This window comes from Xiphophorus maculatus, chromosome 10 (assembly GCF_002775205.1).
Source record: "Xiphophorus maculatus strain JP 163 A chromosome 10, X_maculatus-5.0-male, whole genome shotgun sequence".
Lineage (NCBI taxonomy): Eukaryota > Metazoa > Chordata > Actinopteri > Cyprinodontiformes > Poeciliidae > Xiphophorus > Xiphophorus maculatus.
Genome location: NC_036452.1, coordinates 11671228 through 11690368, shown reverse-complemented (window position 1 = coordinate 11690368; position 19141 = coordinate 11671228). Strand labels below are relative to the sequence as shown.

The following is a 19141-nucleotide window of genomic DNA, read 5'->3' as shown; positions in this document are numbered from 1 at the left end:
AACCTTTCAACCTCTTAGTTCAGCACCAAGGGACCGGAGGAGTGCTGCAGGGGAGGGGTAGCCCTACGAAATGGGATTTAGCCCCACGTTTCATTCCACAAATGTCATCTGCTTCATTCATGTGCTTTTATATTTCACAGGGACATTACTGTTGTCATTCGCATTAGGTCACCTGTTGGGGTTTTTAGTACAAAGCTGATCTGAAAGGGCTTTATCAGGATGGAAGGCATGCAGTTTGTAACTCGCCTGCAGCGTTTCCTGTCTAATAAAATTACACTGAAGTCAATAAGCTCTGGTCCAGGTAAACTGCACATATTTCTCTGCTGAAGGTGGAACAGATGAACCACAGCCTGCATCAGAACAGATACCACTTAAACAAATGAAATCAGTAATTATCTGATGGCTTTTTGTTTTTTGTGCTTTTAAGGACACTATCCAGAGGTCTTGTTTTTCAGTAAAAACATAGCTGGGTAATTAAATATTCCACAGCAAGATTTCACAGCAGGTAAGGGAATTAAAAATAAACTTTATAAAAGGTTTCAATTTATTAAAGGAACATGTTACCCAAACGAACCCGTCCCTACATAAAAAAGCAATTACCCCCCCTTATTAAATCACAAAATATGTAATTAAACACATTTTTAGTTCAATTTCAGGAGTGACACCATGCCTAATTGCTGGCTGACCTGTAAAATCAATAAAATACTTACCTGTCTGTCGACATGACAACGATCTCAAAAACCAACATTATGGAACAAAAATATTTGAGAATTAGGAGTCTGGAAAAGGCTAAAAAGTAATTCCCAATGTTTTGGGACTCCAATAAACAGTGAGAGTTGTTATCAACGAATGGCCAACTAAAATTACACTAAGAGCGCATCAGCAACTAATCCTGGAGGTCACAGGAGATCCCACAATAACATCTGATGCACTGCAGGTCACTCTTACCTCAGTGAAGGTCAAGGTCATGTTGTGGTGGTTTGTTTGTATAACTGTAAATTTCTGTATTTTAAATAATGTATATGTTTCTGGACAGGTTGTGAATCTATACAGTTATATGATGTTTTTATTAAAGAAAACAAGTTACCCACTAATGCTTCAGAAGTGAAGAACTGTTAAATAAAAGAATTAAATAATTTAATAGTGAAAATATCCTGATGTTGAAACTTACAATGCGTGGATAGGGAACAAAAATTGTCTCTAGCCCAGAAATCACACCCTCCTTCTTCCTACCCTGGTGTTTCAACTATAATTAAATGAAGTTTTATGTGTTGTTGGGTGAAGTTCTTTCAATATTCTTTTAAAATACTTTGGTAACGCTGTGCGTATAGTGTGTGAACACGGAATTTACAAAACAAACCAAACCTTCTCTGTGTCATCCACGTTTATTCAATTTACTGCCAGGTGATTGTGGTTTGCGCACGGCCTCCCGAGCCCGCACCGAAACCCAGAGAGATTTTCCTCTTTAATCTAATTGGATGATAAGTGGGTGCGTTACTATTGAGCCCGGAGCCAAAACGCTTGCGCGGCCTTCTTCTTCTGTTTGGATCCTGTTCCCGTCACAGCCCCCATCGCGTTTCCCATTTGCTATTGTACCTACCCAATAGCAGAGACCGAGCGCGCTTTAAGTCAGATGGCATTTCCATTCTCTGTCATTACAATACAGCGCGACTTTGACGCAGTGATCCCTGCGCTTTTTCCACTCCAAATCATCCTCTGGGGAGGCTGGGACGCAACTTCATTTTTTTTCTTTCTTTCTTTTATATCCTCCTCTTTGGTAGATTTTCTTAAAATCAACAACAAGTTGGAAGTAAATGTTTTAACTGTTTTTACCTCCAGAACTTTGTAGATGGTCATCCATATCGGACAATAAGCGGTAATGGCAGAATCTGACACGCAGGAGACTCGCCAAGCCGCAAAGGATTCGCCGTTTTCCATAAAGAACCTGCTCAACATTGAAGACAAACCCTCGAAGCCAGCACCCACCCTCGGGTCTTCCAAAGGAGTGTTTGAAGGCACATTTTTCTCCAGGCTCAGCGACCTGTCTCTGCCTAGATTTGAGCTGCCCGGGCAGAGGATCGGGCTGTCAGCGCAGTATTTGGAGAGAGCGTCTGCCTGGTGGTATCCATACACGTTGGGAGCGCATTTTAGGACTGCGTCGGGTAAATATTTTTTCCCTAAAGGCAAAAAAAAAAAAGTTAACGTTTTATTTTCTAAATTTCCGTAAAAGGGTCTAACTGATAATATGTTAATTCATAAAGAAATAGCTTACTGTTTATTCAACTTATTTGGCTACTACAAACAAACTGATTCGTGCAACGTTTATGCAGTAAAAACATACTCACATGTTAAAGTTTATTTAATAATATTTTTTTCCCTTCAGCAGGTTCGGAGAAAATCAGCCAGAGGGAAGAAGACAGGCGCTCGCCGGACCTCCAAAAAAGCGACCAAGATGCCAAAGAGGAGAGCGCCGACGACGACCTGGCGCTGGACGAGAGCGACGCCGATGAGTCCAAGAAGGAAACCGACCAGGAGGAGGACTGGAGGAGGAAACCAGACGAGCTGGACCCCGACAAGAAGCCCTGTCGTAAGAAGAAGACGCGCACGGTGTTCTCCAGGAGCCAGGTGTTCCAGCTGGAGTCCACCTTCGACATCAAGCGCTACCTGAGCAGCTCGGAGCGGGCCGGCTTGGCCGCGTCGCTGCACCTCACCGAGACGCAGGTGAAGATCTGGTTCCAGAACCGGAGGAACAAGTGGAAGAGGCAGCTGGCCGCCGAGCTAGAAGCGGCAAACATGAGCCATGCAGCGGCTCAGAGGATCGTGCGGGTGCCGATACTTTACCACGAGAGCGGGGCCTCGGACGGGAGCGGCAGCCCCGGCACGAACTCGCCGGGCAGCCAGTCACTGCTGGCTTTCCCCCATCACATGTACTATTCCCATCCCACGCCGCTGCTGAGGCCAGTTTAACACTACTTGTGTTTTTAAATGGGAGCAGTAAAAAAAGAAAAAAAAATCACATTTTGTACATTTTGTATATTATTATTATTATTATTATTATTATTATTATTATTATTATTATTATTATTATTATTATTATTATTATAAGACCAAAAACATTGTAAATAAAATCTTGCTGTTGATTCCCAAAAATATGGTCCATATATTTTAACGTATTCAATTTTGGGGGAAACATAAACTTGTTTTAAACGGGGGTCGTTTGTCTGTATTTCAGAAATTTGCGTCAGTGTTTGCAAAAAAAAAAGTGGAAATTAATATTTTAGTATCTTTAAACCGTGCAATACTGTTGGTTTGTCAGCCTTTTATTTTTGTCACAGCTCAGTTTCAAAAACGCGAAATATTGCTTTTTTTGTGTTTGTTTGTTTTGTTTCGTTATAGTGAGGACAATCATGTGATTCTTAACCTGAACGCTGTACAAAACAGTGTTGTTGTTGTTGTTGTTTTTTGTTGTTTAGTTTTTATGACGGCTGTATAGTTTAAAAGCTACGAAAAAGCCAAAAATAACCTCGATTTCTGCCTCTATGTTTTTTTCCCCTGATATTAAAATTCTGTATAGACCGAAGCTCAGTAAAGTTCATTCAAAAGAAGTTTGCTCATCTGTTATTATTGTGAAATAATAAATAATTTAATAATTTTTAGTTTTACCAAAGTATATGCAACGGGATCAAAACTGAAGCCTTTTATGCCAACATGTCTTATTTAAAGACTTAAAGAAAAAAACATTTCCATATGCTGGGAGCGCAAATGACCCAAGTTAAATATTTGAGCCTTCATTTTCAATTGGGTACAATAGTCTGTCTTAATTAGTCTTTATGCAGATAATGATGCATTATGGTTAGGTTTTTTTTTTATGTCAGAGGCCTCTGTTAGTGTTTTGTTTGTTTGTTTGTTTTTATTAATGTATTTCTTTTGTAATATATATGTCTGTAGTTATAGCTTCCCGAACAGTAACCAAAACACCAAAAAGCAAGGGTCATTCAATTAAAACCATTGCAAAATCTGTCATAGCACTGTAAAAAATAATCTTGAGGGGGTATTAAATGTTAGCTCTTAAAATTCATGAAATGTTAAATAAGTATTATAGGTTCCAACTGTAATTTTAATGGTTACATTCTCATAAAAAAACATGTACTTTTAGAAACAAGATTTTGATTTGAGATGTTTGTTCATTCAAATCAAATTCATATTTGTTGTGTGTGCTGTCCAACAGAAAATTTTGACAGTGTTTTTTTAAATAAATATATCAGTATCAGAAAGGTTGTAAAGGTTCAGAACTGCCGGTAGACTTGCTGAGGATGTTCCAGGAATGTAAGATTATATTTAGCTTTACCTTGTTTAGAAATACCACTGATGCTCAGGTCAAATTTGATACCAGAGAAATTATTCTATATGGTACCTATGGTTGTTATAGGGAAAATTATTACATGTTACTTCGTCAGGTTAGATTTTAAAAAGTTAAAAAAAACATTTTTTTTATTACATTCCAAGCACCAATTCCAAACCAATTCTTTTTTTCTTTTTTTATAAGCAAAATTATGAAAAAAACACACACAAAAAAAACTAACAAACTAGAATTCAGTTGAGTAAGTATAATTCAAAAATTGGGTTGAACTTAAACTTTTTTGTCTTTCAGTTTCATTTTGTTTTATCAACAAATGTCAAAATTCTGGATGCTCTGTGTTCAGATTTAAGCATTTATGGGAGGCTCTGAAAGTTTGGGGGTCCTAAGCAGCTGTTCAGTTCACTTATGCTTTGTGAGGGCTCTGGTATGGATGGCATTACAGTGATAAAACATGCTGTAGAATTTAAAATAACATGTATTGTTTAATGTTGTATTTAACATTAAGCTACTTAGAAGGAAGACCACTTCTGGGTATGTCAGAGATAATGGTGTATAAATCAGGTACAGACAAAAAGATAGAAGGGCCAGAGAAAAACAGGGTAAGTGGTAGGGTTGGCCTTGAAGAGTTGGGCCATCAATAGTTTCTAGAAGACACACAGGAACGTCCCTGCTCTGGTTGCGCTTCGTTATCCCACCATCATGGAACAAACACCAGTCCTCCTTTGTGCAGGGACTGCTAGACCACAATACTTTGACGACCGAAGTGAGAAAGTCATGACAGTTAGGTCTTTACAACAGCATTCAAGTAGATGGGAATTGTTTCACCTTGCATTCAATGCAGGTGGCACATGTATTTCTGTAGAAGCCACACAAACTACCTGACATGGGTCTCTAATTTTTTTTTCTTACTAATCTGCTTTGCGATTATTGGAAAATGAAAAGCAATTATTGATTATAAAAAACCAAGATGGATATTGGTATCTAGGTAGCAAAACTATGGTCAATATAAAATAATTAATTATTATGCATTGGGTTAATTTTTAGGATTTTTCTTAATTATATATGTTTTTAATCCATTCTTCGAATGTATTCATTTGAGATAAGCCCTGCAGTTCAGGATCCAAATGATCTTCAACACCAAACACAGTGATGATTGCAGGAATGAACTACACTCCTGACGATTTGCATTTCACTGAAGCAGTGACGCTTCTGTTTGTGAACATGCTCCTTTACTGTTTTAAAGCATAGAGAAAAATATACTAATCATTGCCTGCATTGCTAATAGTAGCACTACAACAAATGGTAAATCCCACTGACTTTTCAACTTTTAGAGTTCTGTCTTCTAAAAAAAAAACGGGATAGTATGACAGTTTTTAACGATATTCATAACATTTACTAAGCACATTATGAGAGACTGCTTATAATTGTCCTCATGAATGAGAGCAGTGCTTGACTAAACCAGGATACTCAGGTGCATTCTAATGCAGGATCTGCTACCAAAGAATACCAGGTAATAGAATGAATATTGCATTCACAATATGCATACTTCATGAAAAATGTGAATACTTTTTATGGATAACGATATAGTGCCTAACCTAATACTCACTACATACCAGAGTTTTGCTACAAAGATACCCATACCCATCTTGTTTTGTTATAACCAATAATTGCTTTTCATTTTACAATATTCGCAAAGCAAATTACTAACAACAAAAATTGGAGACCCATGTCACGTGATTTGTGTGGCTTCTACGGAAATACGCGTAGTTTTAAAGCAAACCAATAACGTTGCAGGCGCCAATTTGAACGCTAACGTTAGCCAATCAGTGAGTTGATATTGTTCCTTGTGCTAGCAAGCGAACTAGCTACACGCGACCGCCTCGCTTTCTAGCATTTTCTAGCAGTATTCTTCAAATTTATATTTGGTCTGAGTAGTAATACTTCGTCCTGCGAGACATATTACCCAGTCGCTCTTGTACAACACGAAACTGAAGCGGTAAGTAAAGTGAAAAAGCTACCACGAATGTTTGTAGCCACTTGCTAGCGCTAGCTGAACTGGGCTCGGTGTAATTACTGGAGCTGTATAAGAACAGTTATGACTTAACTCTAGCTAAGTGAAAAACAAATGGCCCAGAAATGTGTGAAAGAGTTTGACGTTTGTTAAAGCTTGTGTTTAGGTCATATTTATGCCGTAAATATTTGTACTTTAGAGATTTGGAAAGTCATTGCCTTTAATATTGATTCCACAAATAAACTGCAGCATGTTGAGTCTTTCTTGTCCATTTTCTGAACTTTAAACTTACTTTGAGTTTAATTTTCTAGAACGCAATTTAGACGTTCTAGAAATCATTGTTGTCATTAAGTCAGCATTTTGTAAATCTATTCGTTAAACTCTTAACGTCCCTGAGTGGAACACAGGGTTTCAACGCTTACATAGTTCATTCACTGCCTATGCCATTACCTAAAGCTTTTGTTAATCTGTTTATCCATTAATTATATAATTAATGGATACCCATCTTGTTTTTTTATAATCAATAATTGATTATAAAATCAATTATTATATAATTAATGGATAAACATTAGACAATTGTCTAATTGTCCTTCATCAGTTCATCTGATTATCAGTCCATTCATGCTTATTACGTTTCCCAGGCTTTGTTTTTCCGACGTTGCTTAAGTGTAAAAATATTTGCTTAAAAAATATGTAAGTCTAATATATTTACCTTCTTCTACCTTGCACAGCTTTTTCTCTGTTGTTTTGATTTAAATCTTGCTCCATGTTCCATATGGCTGTAATAATGCATAAAATTGCCAAAGGGGTTAATATCAAGACTTTGCTACAGAAAACTTTCTAAGAGATTGTGTTTTTTAATATTTCTGTTAGTTACATTGATCTGATTGTTATTATAAACTGTTTTAATCAACATCCAGAATTATTCTAATCAGCTTTTGACTTTCTGATATTTATGGCTAAGTGTAGATTTACCTTATCCTCCTCTTCCACAGATGACGGGCTGTAACGAATACAAGTTAAACCAGGGGCCAGAAGACAGCATCTCTGCTGTGAAGTTCAGCCCCAGCACTGCCCAGTTCCTCTTGGTTTCCTCATGGGACTGCACTGTACGCCTCTACGATGTGGGAGGAAACACAATGAGGATGAAGTACCAACACACAGCTCCTGTTCTTGATTGTGCTTTTTATGTAGGTTGATTTGCCTTCGACTTAATGCTGTGACCTTATTTAACGAGTGTGATGCAAGTAGATAATGTCGAGTTTTGCTTGCAGGACCCAACACATTCTTGGAGTGGAGGTTTAGATTCCCAGTTAAAGACTCATGATTTGAACACAGACCAAGGTACGTCTTTAGCATCCTTTAGGTTAAGCCTTATAAGCATAAAATATGTACTGCTTTGATACATGTTGTAACTCTCTGACCTGCCGATACTGATTTCAGACAATTCCTTTTTCTCTTCTGAGCCTCTGATTACAAATCAGACATTTGTAAATTTGGTCGAATTTATTCACCTGCTGGTTTCTTCGTGTCTTTGTATTGCCAAGTAAGTTGGTAATACAAAGAATAAAATTTAATTTGTTTACTTTTATTTTTTGAACAGATGCAATAGTTGGAACACATGATGCCCCCATTCGTTGTGTGGAGTATTGCCCAGAGGTTAATGTCATGGTAACGGGCAGCTGGGATAGATCAGTACGACTGTGGGACCCGCGGACGCCCTGCAATGCTGGCACCTTCACTCAGCCTGACAAGGTAGCAAAACACATTAAAGGGGACTGTATAGATTGATTCCCTTTAACATTTTACTGGTTTTAAACCTGCTGGTTTTTGTGAAGGTTTACACCCTCTCTGTGGCCGGAGACAGGCTGATCGTTGGCACAGCAGGAAGACGGGTGTTGGTGTGGGATTTGCGGAATATGGGTTATGTACAGCAGAGAAGAGAATCCAGCCTCAAGTATCAGACTCGTTGCATCAGAGCCTTCCCCAACAAACAGGTACACTTTGTGCATGACAAAGAAAGGCTCCAGTCTGTATCAAATTTCTTCAAGTATTTACTCTCAACTGAAACTAATGTTATGAATACATATTTCTTATTGAGATTGAGGCTGGATTGTAGTTTCCTTTCTGTTTTTCGTCTTGGCTTCAGGGTTATGTGTTGAGTTCAATCGAAGGCCGAGTAGCTGTGGAGTACCTGGATCCGAGCCAGGAGGTTCAGAAGAAGAAATATGCCTTTAAGTGCCATCGGCTAAAGGAGGAAGGAATTGAACACGTCTACCCTGTCAATGCCATTTCTTTTCACAGTGTTCACAATACCTTTGCTACAGGTACATAGAGTTTTCAGCAAACTGCGTTGAGGTTTGTGGCTGTAAAGTGTCTTTACAAGCTACTATGTAGATATGATGTAATTGTAACAGCATTGGAATTACAATTTGGACTCCTAAAACTCCAAAAATAACCAGACAAACTTTTATTTTTCAGATTTTATGTAGGTCTGATATCTAAAGCAAAATGGTCTAAAAAAACTTTTAATAAAATTTTATTTTTATTAGAACTTAAATTAAACAGTTTTTCTTTCAATATATTGCTAAACTGATTCTATTTTGAAAATCTTCTTTTGACCTTTTGTCACTGACTTGTCACAGTCTGCTAATAAAGACCTAATCTCTATTCTAACGGTTTAAAACTTCTGAGGTTGACCTTGAGCCTCTCCTCTCTCCAGGTGGCTCAGACGGCTTTGTGAATATCTGGGATCCATTCAACAAAAAGCGCCTGTGTCAGTTCCACCGCTACCCAACTAGCATTGCTTCCCTGGCTTTCAGCAACGATGGCACTATGCTCGCCATTGCCTCGTCCTACATGCACGAGAAAGGAGACATCAGCCACCCAGAGGACGCCATCTTTATCCGTCAGGTCACAGATGCTGAGACGAAGCCCAAGTGAGTTTTCTAAAAATTTCTTTCTTTAACCACATTGAGGCACACTGTAGCAATTTACACCACCCCCATCCCACCCGTTATGTTTGCAGAGAGCATGTCCAGCTGCAGACACACCGATCTGTATCTCTGTCCACTTTTCAATATCCGACAGCTGAAAGACACAGAAGAGAGTTTCAGCTTTCCCATTTGGAATTCCCGTGACTCTTGTAAATATACAGCAGGACCACATGAGTTAAAACCTGATTAAAATGCAACCAAATTCATTATTACATATATAAAAGCTTCCAGTTGCATTTGGACTACTGTCCCACTCAGAAGTGTAAACTATGCATTTACAGTCGGTCCTTCTGACCCACACTGAATATCTTGCACATCATAAAGTTTCTGCCTTTAGTATAATTTTCTACAAGTAAAAATCTTTACTGTTGGTGGTAATTTTATGGCTTACTAGATGTATGCAATAATAGTGCTCATGTTTTTCCCTTTGAACTACATGACCAGATCATTCACTCACTAATGGAAGACCATCCAACCCAGGGGTCTGCAATCATTATAATAATAGATGACAAGTTTTTTAGATGCATAACTTTAAATTTATGAGCACATTTATTTGAATTTGGGTTTCCAATCATATATAAACATCAGACCTCGTTATAAGGTTCACTTGGAGCCTTAAACAGTCTTAGTAGACTTTGAAATATTTGACACCCAGAACAGTAAGTTTATACATTTTTCTCCACAAATGTAGGTACAATTGCTTTTTTCCCCCCCCTGTCTGAAACGTAATTTTGATCCCTTATATGTCTAGTACATGTGACATCATCACGATAAAGTAGACTTTGGCTTTATGCTATTAGTAAATAAGTCTCAAAATGACAATATTATCACTTATAACAATTTTTGAATGTGTTAATGTTTATGGATGCTCTCATGGAACAAATTGGTTAAATAGAAAAAAAAGACAATTCTATCAATGCAACCAGTTTTTGGAGTTTTCAAACATTAACTTGAATCTGTTGTTGTAAGAAATTAATCATGATAATGATAAAGGATACAACAAATGCCTAAATACATAATGTCAAAGTCCAACAGCTAGAATTTCTTTGAAAGATACTTAATTGTTTTCTGTTCTGATCGCTAATGCTATTTTTTTTTCTTCTTTAAAGGTCAACCTAAAACTGAAGCATACTGGACTCCTTCACCATCCTGCATTTCTGTTTGCATCCTGTGCTTTATCTGCCTTGCCAACTCAACTACTTGTGATGTCTGTTTGCTATAACCTACATGGTAAATATTTCTTTGTTTCTTGTGTTGTCTTGTATTTTCTTCAGTGAAGCTGATTTAAACTTAAATACACTGTCTTGAGTTTATTTCCCTATGTTTAAAGTTCATAATTTAACATCACGCTGTGTCTGACCTTTACTCCTTGTTTTATCACTGATTGATGGGTAAAGTTGATATATCAATAAAAATAAAACCTTTTCATAAACTTTGAGTATGAATTCAATCCTTTCTCCACTGTTTGTCGCATACCAGGAGGAGAACATGAGGTGTGCTAGGAATGTGTCAAAGCAGTAGTTTTACTTCTGATGATGTGTCGAGACAAAGTGGGGATTTTCTGGTTATGCTGGGGGCTACACTTGCCCAAGACAGTGACCTGTGCTGATAGCCATCACAGTTTTGTGATCCAAGGAAAATTCTTGTTTGTTACTCAGCAAAATGGTAGAGAACCACAAAACTGACTCCCCTGACATGGTGGCAATCTGCCAACAAGGAAGAATGTTAACTCTAAATCAGAAAGCATCCTGAGATTATTGTAACACCTCAATGATGGTGTTCAGATTTCTAAATCCGCTTAAAAGTTTTAATGAACTAATGCATCATATATGAATTTGTCCAAATATTTTTGTATAGATTTAACAAGCTCATTGATGTTTTGGAAATGCTTTTCCTGCTTTCTGGAAATGATTGGTTAGGTAAAATTATTGAGCACATTTCTGTGACTGTCTGAAACAGGCCAGCCTTTGACATCTGACTATAGCTTGATATGAAGTGGCTTTCATTTTAGACCATAATTACAGCCACTGAGGCAGATGCAGGATGGCAGGGAGTTTGTTATTGGGGTTAAAGTGAATTATTTATTTTCCTGTCATCTCTGGCTGCTGCTGAATTGTGAAGTTGCGTTTGGGAGAACATATCAAACCTGTTAGAGTTTGTCCATTTTGTGCCTGCTTTTGGAAATAAAAGTAATTTAGATTTTATTTTAAAAGTCACACATCTTCAATTTAAAATACCTGCAATTGCATTTAATATATTTGCCACCTTCTAAGGTTTAATATAGCTTTTTCATGTTTTACAATCACAAATCTTAACTTATTTCGCTGGAGTTTTGTGATAGACCAGCATAAAATTTGTATTATTCTGATGTGGAGTTAAGGTTACACATGGTTTTATGATTTGTCTGAAATGTGTGGTGTGCATTCAGATGTGTTCAGCACCTTCACTGTGGCCCCCTTATGTAATATCTGTATGACCTTGTGCGTGGCATGGAGGTAGCAGCATCGAGATGTAGAGAGGTTTGACTTCACCTGGGATGAGGAATCTGGAGTCTTTTTTTATGTGTTGAAGTGGCCTAGACAAAGTCCAGACCTGCATTAATTTAAGAATTCGTAGCTAAGCTGTAAAACAGGTGTTCAAAGATGTTTTCTATTCTGACAGAGCTTGAATTATTTTATAAGGAACAGTGTCTCCAAAAATCTCCAAATGTGCAAAACTGATGAAATATATAAACACTCCACACATGAACATATTTCAAAATCCTTTGTTTTCCATTCTCGGGAGAATGTATAAAACCTAAACTGACACTATTAAATTTAAATAGTATTAACACATTTGCAATGTACTGTCAATTTAATCAGTTGAAGTATTTAATTATGCTTTATTAATTGTCAGTATTCTACTACAAAAGCCCTCCAATTTTTTCCAATGCTCATGTGGCAGCCATCCAGATAACCACACCAGTGTGCGGCTTGTGTGGCTGAGCTCTGGTTTCCAGCAGCTGAAGTGTTGCAGACAGTTTGGCTCTACATGAAACCGTTACATGACAATTAAAAAGGGTGACTCCGCTGCAGTGGCTTGTCAGGTGCATTTAACCTGACCACAAAGGGCTCTTATGTTCACTCAAGAGGGCACTGATGACCTTCAGTCAGACACCTTATCCCTCAAGACCGGCTTCTAATACAAAGGCGATGATGCCATCCTTCATGAGCCGCTGTAAGTTATGGGAAGTCATGTGACGCGTCAGGAAAATATTGACATTTTGTCTTTAATTTCATTACTCCAGACAGTTGTCAGAATGCTAACAATTCATTTATTTATAATTAGAGGTAGAGGTGTAATATTGGATTTCACATTATAAATGAAGGCTTTTGTTTCATTTTTTCCTAAACAAACTTTTTGTTATAGTTTCATGGATGTAATAGTTGACATTTGTAAATAGATTTCTGAGTCGATTTTAGAAATTTGTAAAGATTGGATCCAGATTTGGCATCAGTATATTTTATATTAACCATGCTCATTTTGGGAGCAAAAAACCTTTCATAGATGAATTTTGGATATGTTTCTCTAATGTATCAAACACTCATCAAAGGCAGTGAACAAGCTTTGGTTTTGCTTGTAAAATTGAACAAAAAATAAATATTTAAAGCAGAGGTATTTTACAATTTAATGGACATGATTACTTTTTCACAGTTCTAGATTTTTTTTTTAATTAAATTTATTTTGATCAGAACGAAGATCAGTATAATATGATCATGATAAACTATTGTGTATAAATAGTTAAGATGTGTTTATTTTCCAAATTGGAAATTCTGATTCCCCCCCTGCCTTTAACCAACAACACACTATTTCCAGTACATTGAAGCAGAAGATGAGGAAACCTGACCCTTTCTCTTGGACATGGCTGTGGTCTGCCACAGGACCTCACTCCAAGCTGTCCCCTGCTGCCCCAGGGAGGCTTTTAAAGAGCCTTGGCGGGCAAGACAACATCTTCTCGAGAGCATTGTAGTTACATTAGAGCCTAATTAGACGATAAACCTCAAGGCCATGTAACCCACTGCTAGGTGTCACACTAACAGCCATCCATCTCTGTCCGGGCCCGACAGGCAGCCAGTGCGGGTTGACTAGTGAAGGGTGCGCTCACCCGGCAGCTGGACTGCAGTAAATCACAAATCTCTCAGCGTGGCAAGAAGCTGGGGAATATATTTGGGATTCGAGGTTTCAGTTTGGCTCTGAGGTGTTGTGAAGGAAATGAATCAACTGATAAATGGGATGTATGGAATTGGTGTTTCTACAAACCTTTCCAGAATTATGAAGCCCAGATTTGGTTCTTTACAAGCAGCATTCTGTCATTTATTCTGAACAGAAAATGTGTGTTATGCTGAAACAACACTACAGGAGTAAATGTTATAGACGAATCGTCCTATCTGCTCTGTTAAAGCAACACAAAGGAAAAAGAGATAAATAAATTATATCATTGAAAAGTTTATTTATTTCAGTAATTCAGTTCAAAGAGTGACAGAGAGTAACTTTTTAAACTACTTAGCTCTGTGTTTAAAAAAAAAAAAAGAAGTTTGTGTTCAAAATGATGCATCCAAGTATATTTTAAATGGTTGAGTGGAAGGAAAAAGTCAAATTTGGGGGCGATTCATAAGATGCACCAAGAATATCCAGAGATCAATCGGGTTATGTTTAGAAATGTTTTGTTTAATAACTTCTAGAATAATTGAGACAGAAGATGAAATTGCACACAAAATATGCATTCCAGTGGCTAAGAAAACCAACTCCATTTCATACATTTATTGAAACATTTAGACTTAGTTTAGGGTGTTGGAAAACAAAGTTTATACCGCAAATAGTTAACATTCCCAGGTATTCCCTGTCAAATTCTACCCGGCGTGGTTGTGAACGTCCCCAAGGGATGGAACCACATAAACACGTGTCCAATAGAAAGTTCAGTGAATTTCCTGCATTAATGACAGGTAGATTTGGCACATCCAACAGTTGTTCTCTCCACTCAGACAAAAATCAGATTGTACTTTTCTTTGTAGGCTGTCTGTTTCTACGAAGCTCCCTGGGTTATTTAGTGACTTTATGGCCACAGGGCCAGGGTTACAGTTTGTCCTTTCCTGCAATTAGCATTCACGGTTATCTTAGCAGAACTAATGCACCGCAGTCTTTGAGGCTCAGGTTTCCCTTGCGCCCCTGAGTGACTGCAGGCAAGATTTAACTGACTGCTTGTATCCATTTCAAGCTGCTTTAATAGATCTTACTTGCAAAATCCCCAAAAGAATACAACATCAAGTCAGCTATTATCAGCGTAGATGTCGCAGTTTTGCTCTTTGGGGGAAAAAAAAAAAAAAGGAGATTATGAATTTTATTTGTCGGTAATGCTTTTGGTTATTTAGTTACACAGCTGTTGACACAAGTGTCTCAAAGGGTGTTTGACAGAGCCGCGTATCCAGATCAATATGGCGCAATTACTGTATGTCTGCTTTTATCTCTCATACATGTCTCATAACATCATTAATTGATTAGTTTTGTGCTTCGTCCACTGACATTTAAGCAATTAGGTCAAAACCAACTGATATTATGGATATATTTGGCAGACAGGAACATTTACACCAAAGCTTATTCATATTTTTTTTGGGGGGGGGGGTTACATACAAATTCTTAATCAAAATTGTGATTCAGATTATACATGAATACAAATACTTTATACATATACACATATATTGATCTATGCATTGATAAAACTTTCAAAAACTGCAGTTTTGCTCTTAAATCATCGGCATATCAGTCTAATGTAACATAAATCTGCATGTTTTTGCTATTTCTATCACACTTAAATATTTCAGATCATTAAACAATTTTTTGTATCAGTCCAAGATAACCTGACTACATAGACAAAGTTGAATTTATATCAGGATTTCATTCAAAAAATTAAAAAGCTATCCAACCAAACCTGGCTCTCTAAGACATCCTGATAACCGAAACACTGAACTTGATCACCGTCGGTGCCACTTTAAGTGGTATTGCTGTTGAGTCAAGAAATCACATAATTAGAACCTGTCTGACAACATAAAGTGGGCTAAGGGTCTCAAAAAGGGATTAAGTGTTTACTGGGAGTCTTTTAAATCCCTTTAGAGAAATTTTGACTAACTCAAATTTCTTGAATTGTTGAAGTTATATCCTATGTTAAATACAACAAAAGCTGAGATTGACAAATTAGCAACATTGTTAAAGCATTTAAATTAGAATTGAAATTGATCTTAAGTATCACAATATTTTTTTTTAGAGTCCAACAACATGTTTCGAGTTCCCCTTTCACCGATTTAATGTCCTTTATTATAGAAGTGGAAAAAATGTTTTTTCATTTTGTTCCACAATGTGTTTACTCCTTCTAAAATCTATGATATTGAATATAAAGTACATTTGTCACTTTCTAAGTGCATTCTGTCTGAGCGATCAGTGTTTGTCCTGCATTATGGAGGCAAATCAATGCCGCAAAAAGTAAGTATTTTCATAAATAGCTTTTGATTATTGGACATTATTAACGTTTCTGAATTCAGTTAAAGTGAAGCAGTGCTCTGCCCCATCGGCTCAATCGCAGATTAGGCAAAGTAATGTGAATGCAGGAGATCAATCCACTCATCTAATAATGCTTCCATGTGCGCTGCAGCGGGGCATTGAGAAGTCTGGTCCTAATTCATCATCGTACACACACATTATTTTATTATTGATGGCTGTTGCCTCGGGCAGGTCCATTTGTCTTTTTCTTTTTCAGTTTTGTGCCAGGCGGCAGAACGCTGGATGGAGGTTTATTCGGGCGGCCCCTGCCAGCAGCATCACACACAGCACTCTCCCATTCAGATATTGATCATCATTTCTCCCGATAATCCGGCACCTGACACATTTTTACAACATTATGTGGAACAGGTCAGGGGACAGTGTTAATGAAACAGCATGATGGATGTTGTTATCCACAGCATCAAGAACGGGATTTATAAGCGCCCAACTGCAACTCTGCAGAGATTATGAAGACTTAAGCAGTGAGGTGGTCCAAAATCACACTGAAGGTGGATTTAGCTGTGACATACTTATTTTGATTAATTTACTGTTTCCAGATCTTGTTAAGTTACAACCACAAACCGTACTGCAGTTTTGGGGATTTTCTGATAGACAAACACAAAGTAGTTCAGAATTGTGACTTGGAATGAAAATGATAGTTTTCAAATTTTGCACAAATCAAATTCTGGTCTTCTATTGAATTGGGTCCCTTTTAGCATGATACCCCCAAATAAAATATAGGCAATGATCTTTTGGACGTAGTCATGAAAAATGCCTAAATCTCTCATTTAATTTATTTATATTTCATTTTCTGTGGATTTTCTTTAAATTTGTACTATATTTCCATGCGTTTATTTTGAAAACCAGTGTATTGTAGCTCTGGCTATATTTTGAGCTTTGTTGAACCTCCACATTCTTCCTGGTTTCTGTGCATAGCTATGTCTAAGGTTTTGTAGTTGTACAAACTTTTTAAATATTCCGATGTTAGACTCAACATTTCTCCATGAGATGTTCATATTATCCTGTGGAGATAAGACGATATTAATTTCAGGTATTGTTATTGAACACAACCCTGCTTTAATGTTCTCCAAAGCTTTATCTCTGACTTGTTTTGTTAATTTTCTGGTCCTCATTATGCTATTTGTTTTCCAATGTTCATCGGAGGCCTTCACAAAACACATGGGTATCTACTGAGATTAAATCACACCTCATTTTGCAGATTTTTGATTCTAAAACACATTTTCATTTATTTCATAATTATACTCTGAACTTTGTGGTAGCTGTTCAGATCAAATCCCAATGCAGGTTTGATGTTGGTTTAAGGTTTGATGTTGTAACATGACAAAATGTGGAGAAGTTCAACAGTTATGAATACTTTTGCACGCCAAAGTAGATTTGAATCTGCTCAATGAGACAAAGACGAGATAAAACTGAATAGATGTTTTTCTTGTGTGTTTTTTCTGTTCAAAAGGGTAACAGCAAGCAACGTGGTAAAAATCAGGCTGCGTGAGAGCACTGGGAGTGAAATCATAAGAGAGGGCTAAAGCACCAGGCGTGAAGTGAGCTGTATGACTGCGAACTCTGTGCTCCACTCCCTCTCCACCATACATCCATCCCTCCTGGCTAATGTATCCCCTCTCAATAGCCCGGGGACAGAGGAGAAAAGACATTGGTTTGTGTGAAGCACAGAAAGCCCCATCATTCGCAGCACTAATTGGCAAGAAAGCTTCACTTCATTCACTGCTGCGTGTCCTTTGTTGTCCTGTAAAGTGCAGTGCCTTTTTAGGGGTTGTTTCAAAACCTGGCTAATTTCTGCAGACCTCTTACCTGAAGCTGCCTTATGTGGCCATGTCATTATTTGTTTATTTTGTAAAAACACAATGACAAAATACCTTTTGTTTTTATGTCTTTGTGTGCAAAAACAAAGATTTTACAGAATTTCAATGATTTATAAGAAATAAAATAATAATAAAAAAAACCATTTAATCTCTGATGAATTCTGCTTTTCACACTTGGGGAGCTTTGCAGAGACAGAACAGAGGTCGGTGGATGAAAAGAGATGGCTTGTCCTTCCTTTCATCATCACGCTCGAGTGGTTGTATAAAAGCCTGCAAAATGTAGCTTGCAGTTGTATTTTTGCCACAATTACACTTTTATCCTGTTGTAAAATGCATTCAAAGGTTTTTGACTGTGTTTCATTGGTCCATTATTCTTACAGGCTCTCTTAACCCCCTCACACATGAGTTTTGTATTAACCCATTAAGAGTTGAGGCATCCTCTGAAAATGGGAACCACTATGGCCATATGTATCATCAGGTGCTAATGGGTTAAATACAGCTGCTTAACAGCTATTTTATTTCACAGTTCAGCTGCTATATGCTGCATTACTTCTAGAAATGGTCCAGGGCTGTATGGAGCTCTGCACAGAATTTCATTTGTGACAGCCACTAAATTTCACCAATCTTGAAAGTTCAACTAATATCCCCTTCATATCATCCATTCAGACATTTATATTTTATGTAACATTGAACAATCATTTTGTGGATAGGGTTGAATTTATCATGGATTTTTTCCTATATGGGCCAAAATATACATACAAGCTCGATGTATGAATCCAAATGGCTTAGATTAGACAAACCACCCTTGGCAGGCTTTACGTAGTACTGGGAGGAGTTGGTCGATTTTGTAAAATTGGTTGGTTTCCTATGAAAGATCTGTCTTCTAAGCATAGCCCATATATTTACAATCAAATCAAGGAAGACCATTTCAGAATCTTCATTTTGTTGTTCCCAAGCGATGTGTGTTTATGATCGTTCTCATGTTGGAACAGCCTACACCATCAAACTCAACCAAATGAAATGAAATTGGATACGACATTCAAGATCTTGAAAATTTTCTTCTTGGTACTGACCAAGCAAATATTTGGAAATGCTTATTAGATGTTAAATGAACTCATGCAGGTGTTTAGTAACAAGTGTCATTTGGAAGTGATTTTCCCTTTCTGTCCAGCAGGGGGTCAAATGAGTCACCTGACCTGGAAAACCTCCAGGTTCACGCTCAAAGGTCAGAGTTCTGCTTTTTTCCACCTCAATTTGATGACCCATTGCTCACGTTAGAGGCGATCACCTGACTCTCTTGCAATGTACTTCTGGTTTAGTGGAAAAAACTGCAGCATATTTGCAGTTAATTTTATTCAACTAGAAA

General features: G+C 37.4%; 2 protein-coding genes across 3 annotated transcripts; both read left to right on the top strand.

Moving 5' to 3' along the window:
- Positions 1-1666: 1666 nt before the first annotated feature.
- hmx3 (H6 family homeobox 3) lies at positions 1667-3016 on the top strand. Of its 2 annotated transcripts, none has more exons than XM_023341412.1 (2): positions 1667-2162; positions 2387-3016. In XM_023341412.1, the coding sequence occupies exons 1-2, from the start codon at positions 1880-1882 to the stop codon at positions 2965-2967; spliced, it is 864 nt and encodes a 287-aa protein (XP_023197180.1). In that variant the 5' UTR covers positions 1667-1879; the 3' UTR covers positions 2968-3016. The 2 variants fall into 2 exon arrangements, with proteins under 2 accessions (XP_023197180.1, XP_023197179.1); XM_023341411.1 differs by having other exon boundaries at positions 2384-3016.
- A 3173-nt stretch (positions 3017-6189) lies between these two features.
- bub3 (BUB3, mitotic checkpoint protein) lies at positions 6190-10669 on the top strand. Its single transcript, XM_005794664.3, has 8 exons — positions 6190-6356; positions 7367-7561; positions 7646-7715; positions 7975-8126; positions 8210-8368; positions 8521-8698; positions 9094-9310; positions 10477-10669. The coding sequence occupies exons 2-8, from the start codon at positions 7367-7369 to the stop codon at positions 10484-10486; spliced, it is 981 nt and encodes a 326-aa protein (XP_005794721.2). The 5' UTR covers positions 6190-6356; the 3' UTR covers positions 10487-10669.
- The last annotated feature ends 8472 nt before the right edge of the window (positions 10670-19141 follow it).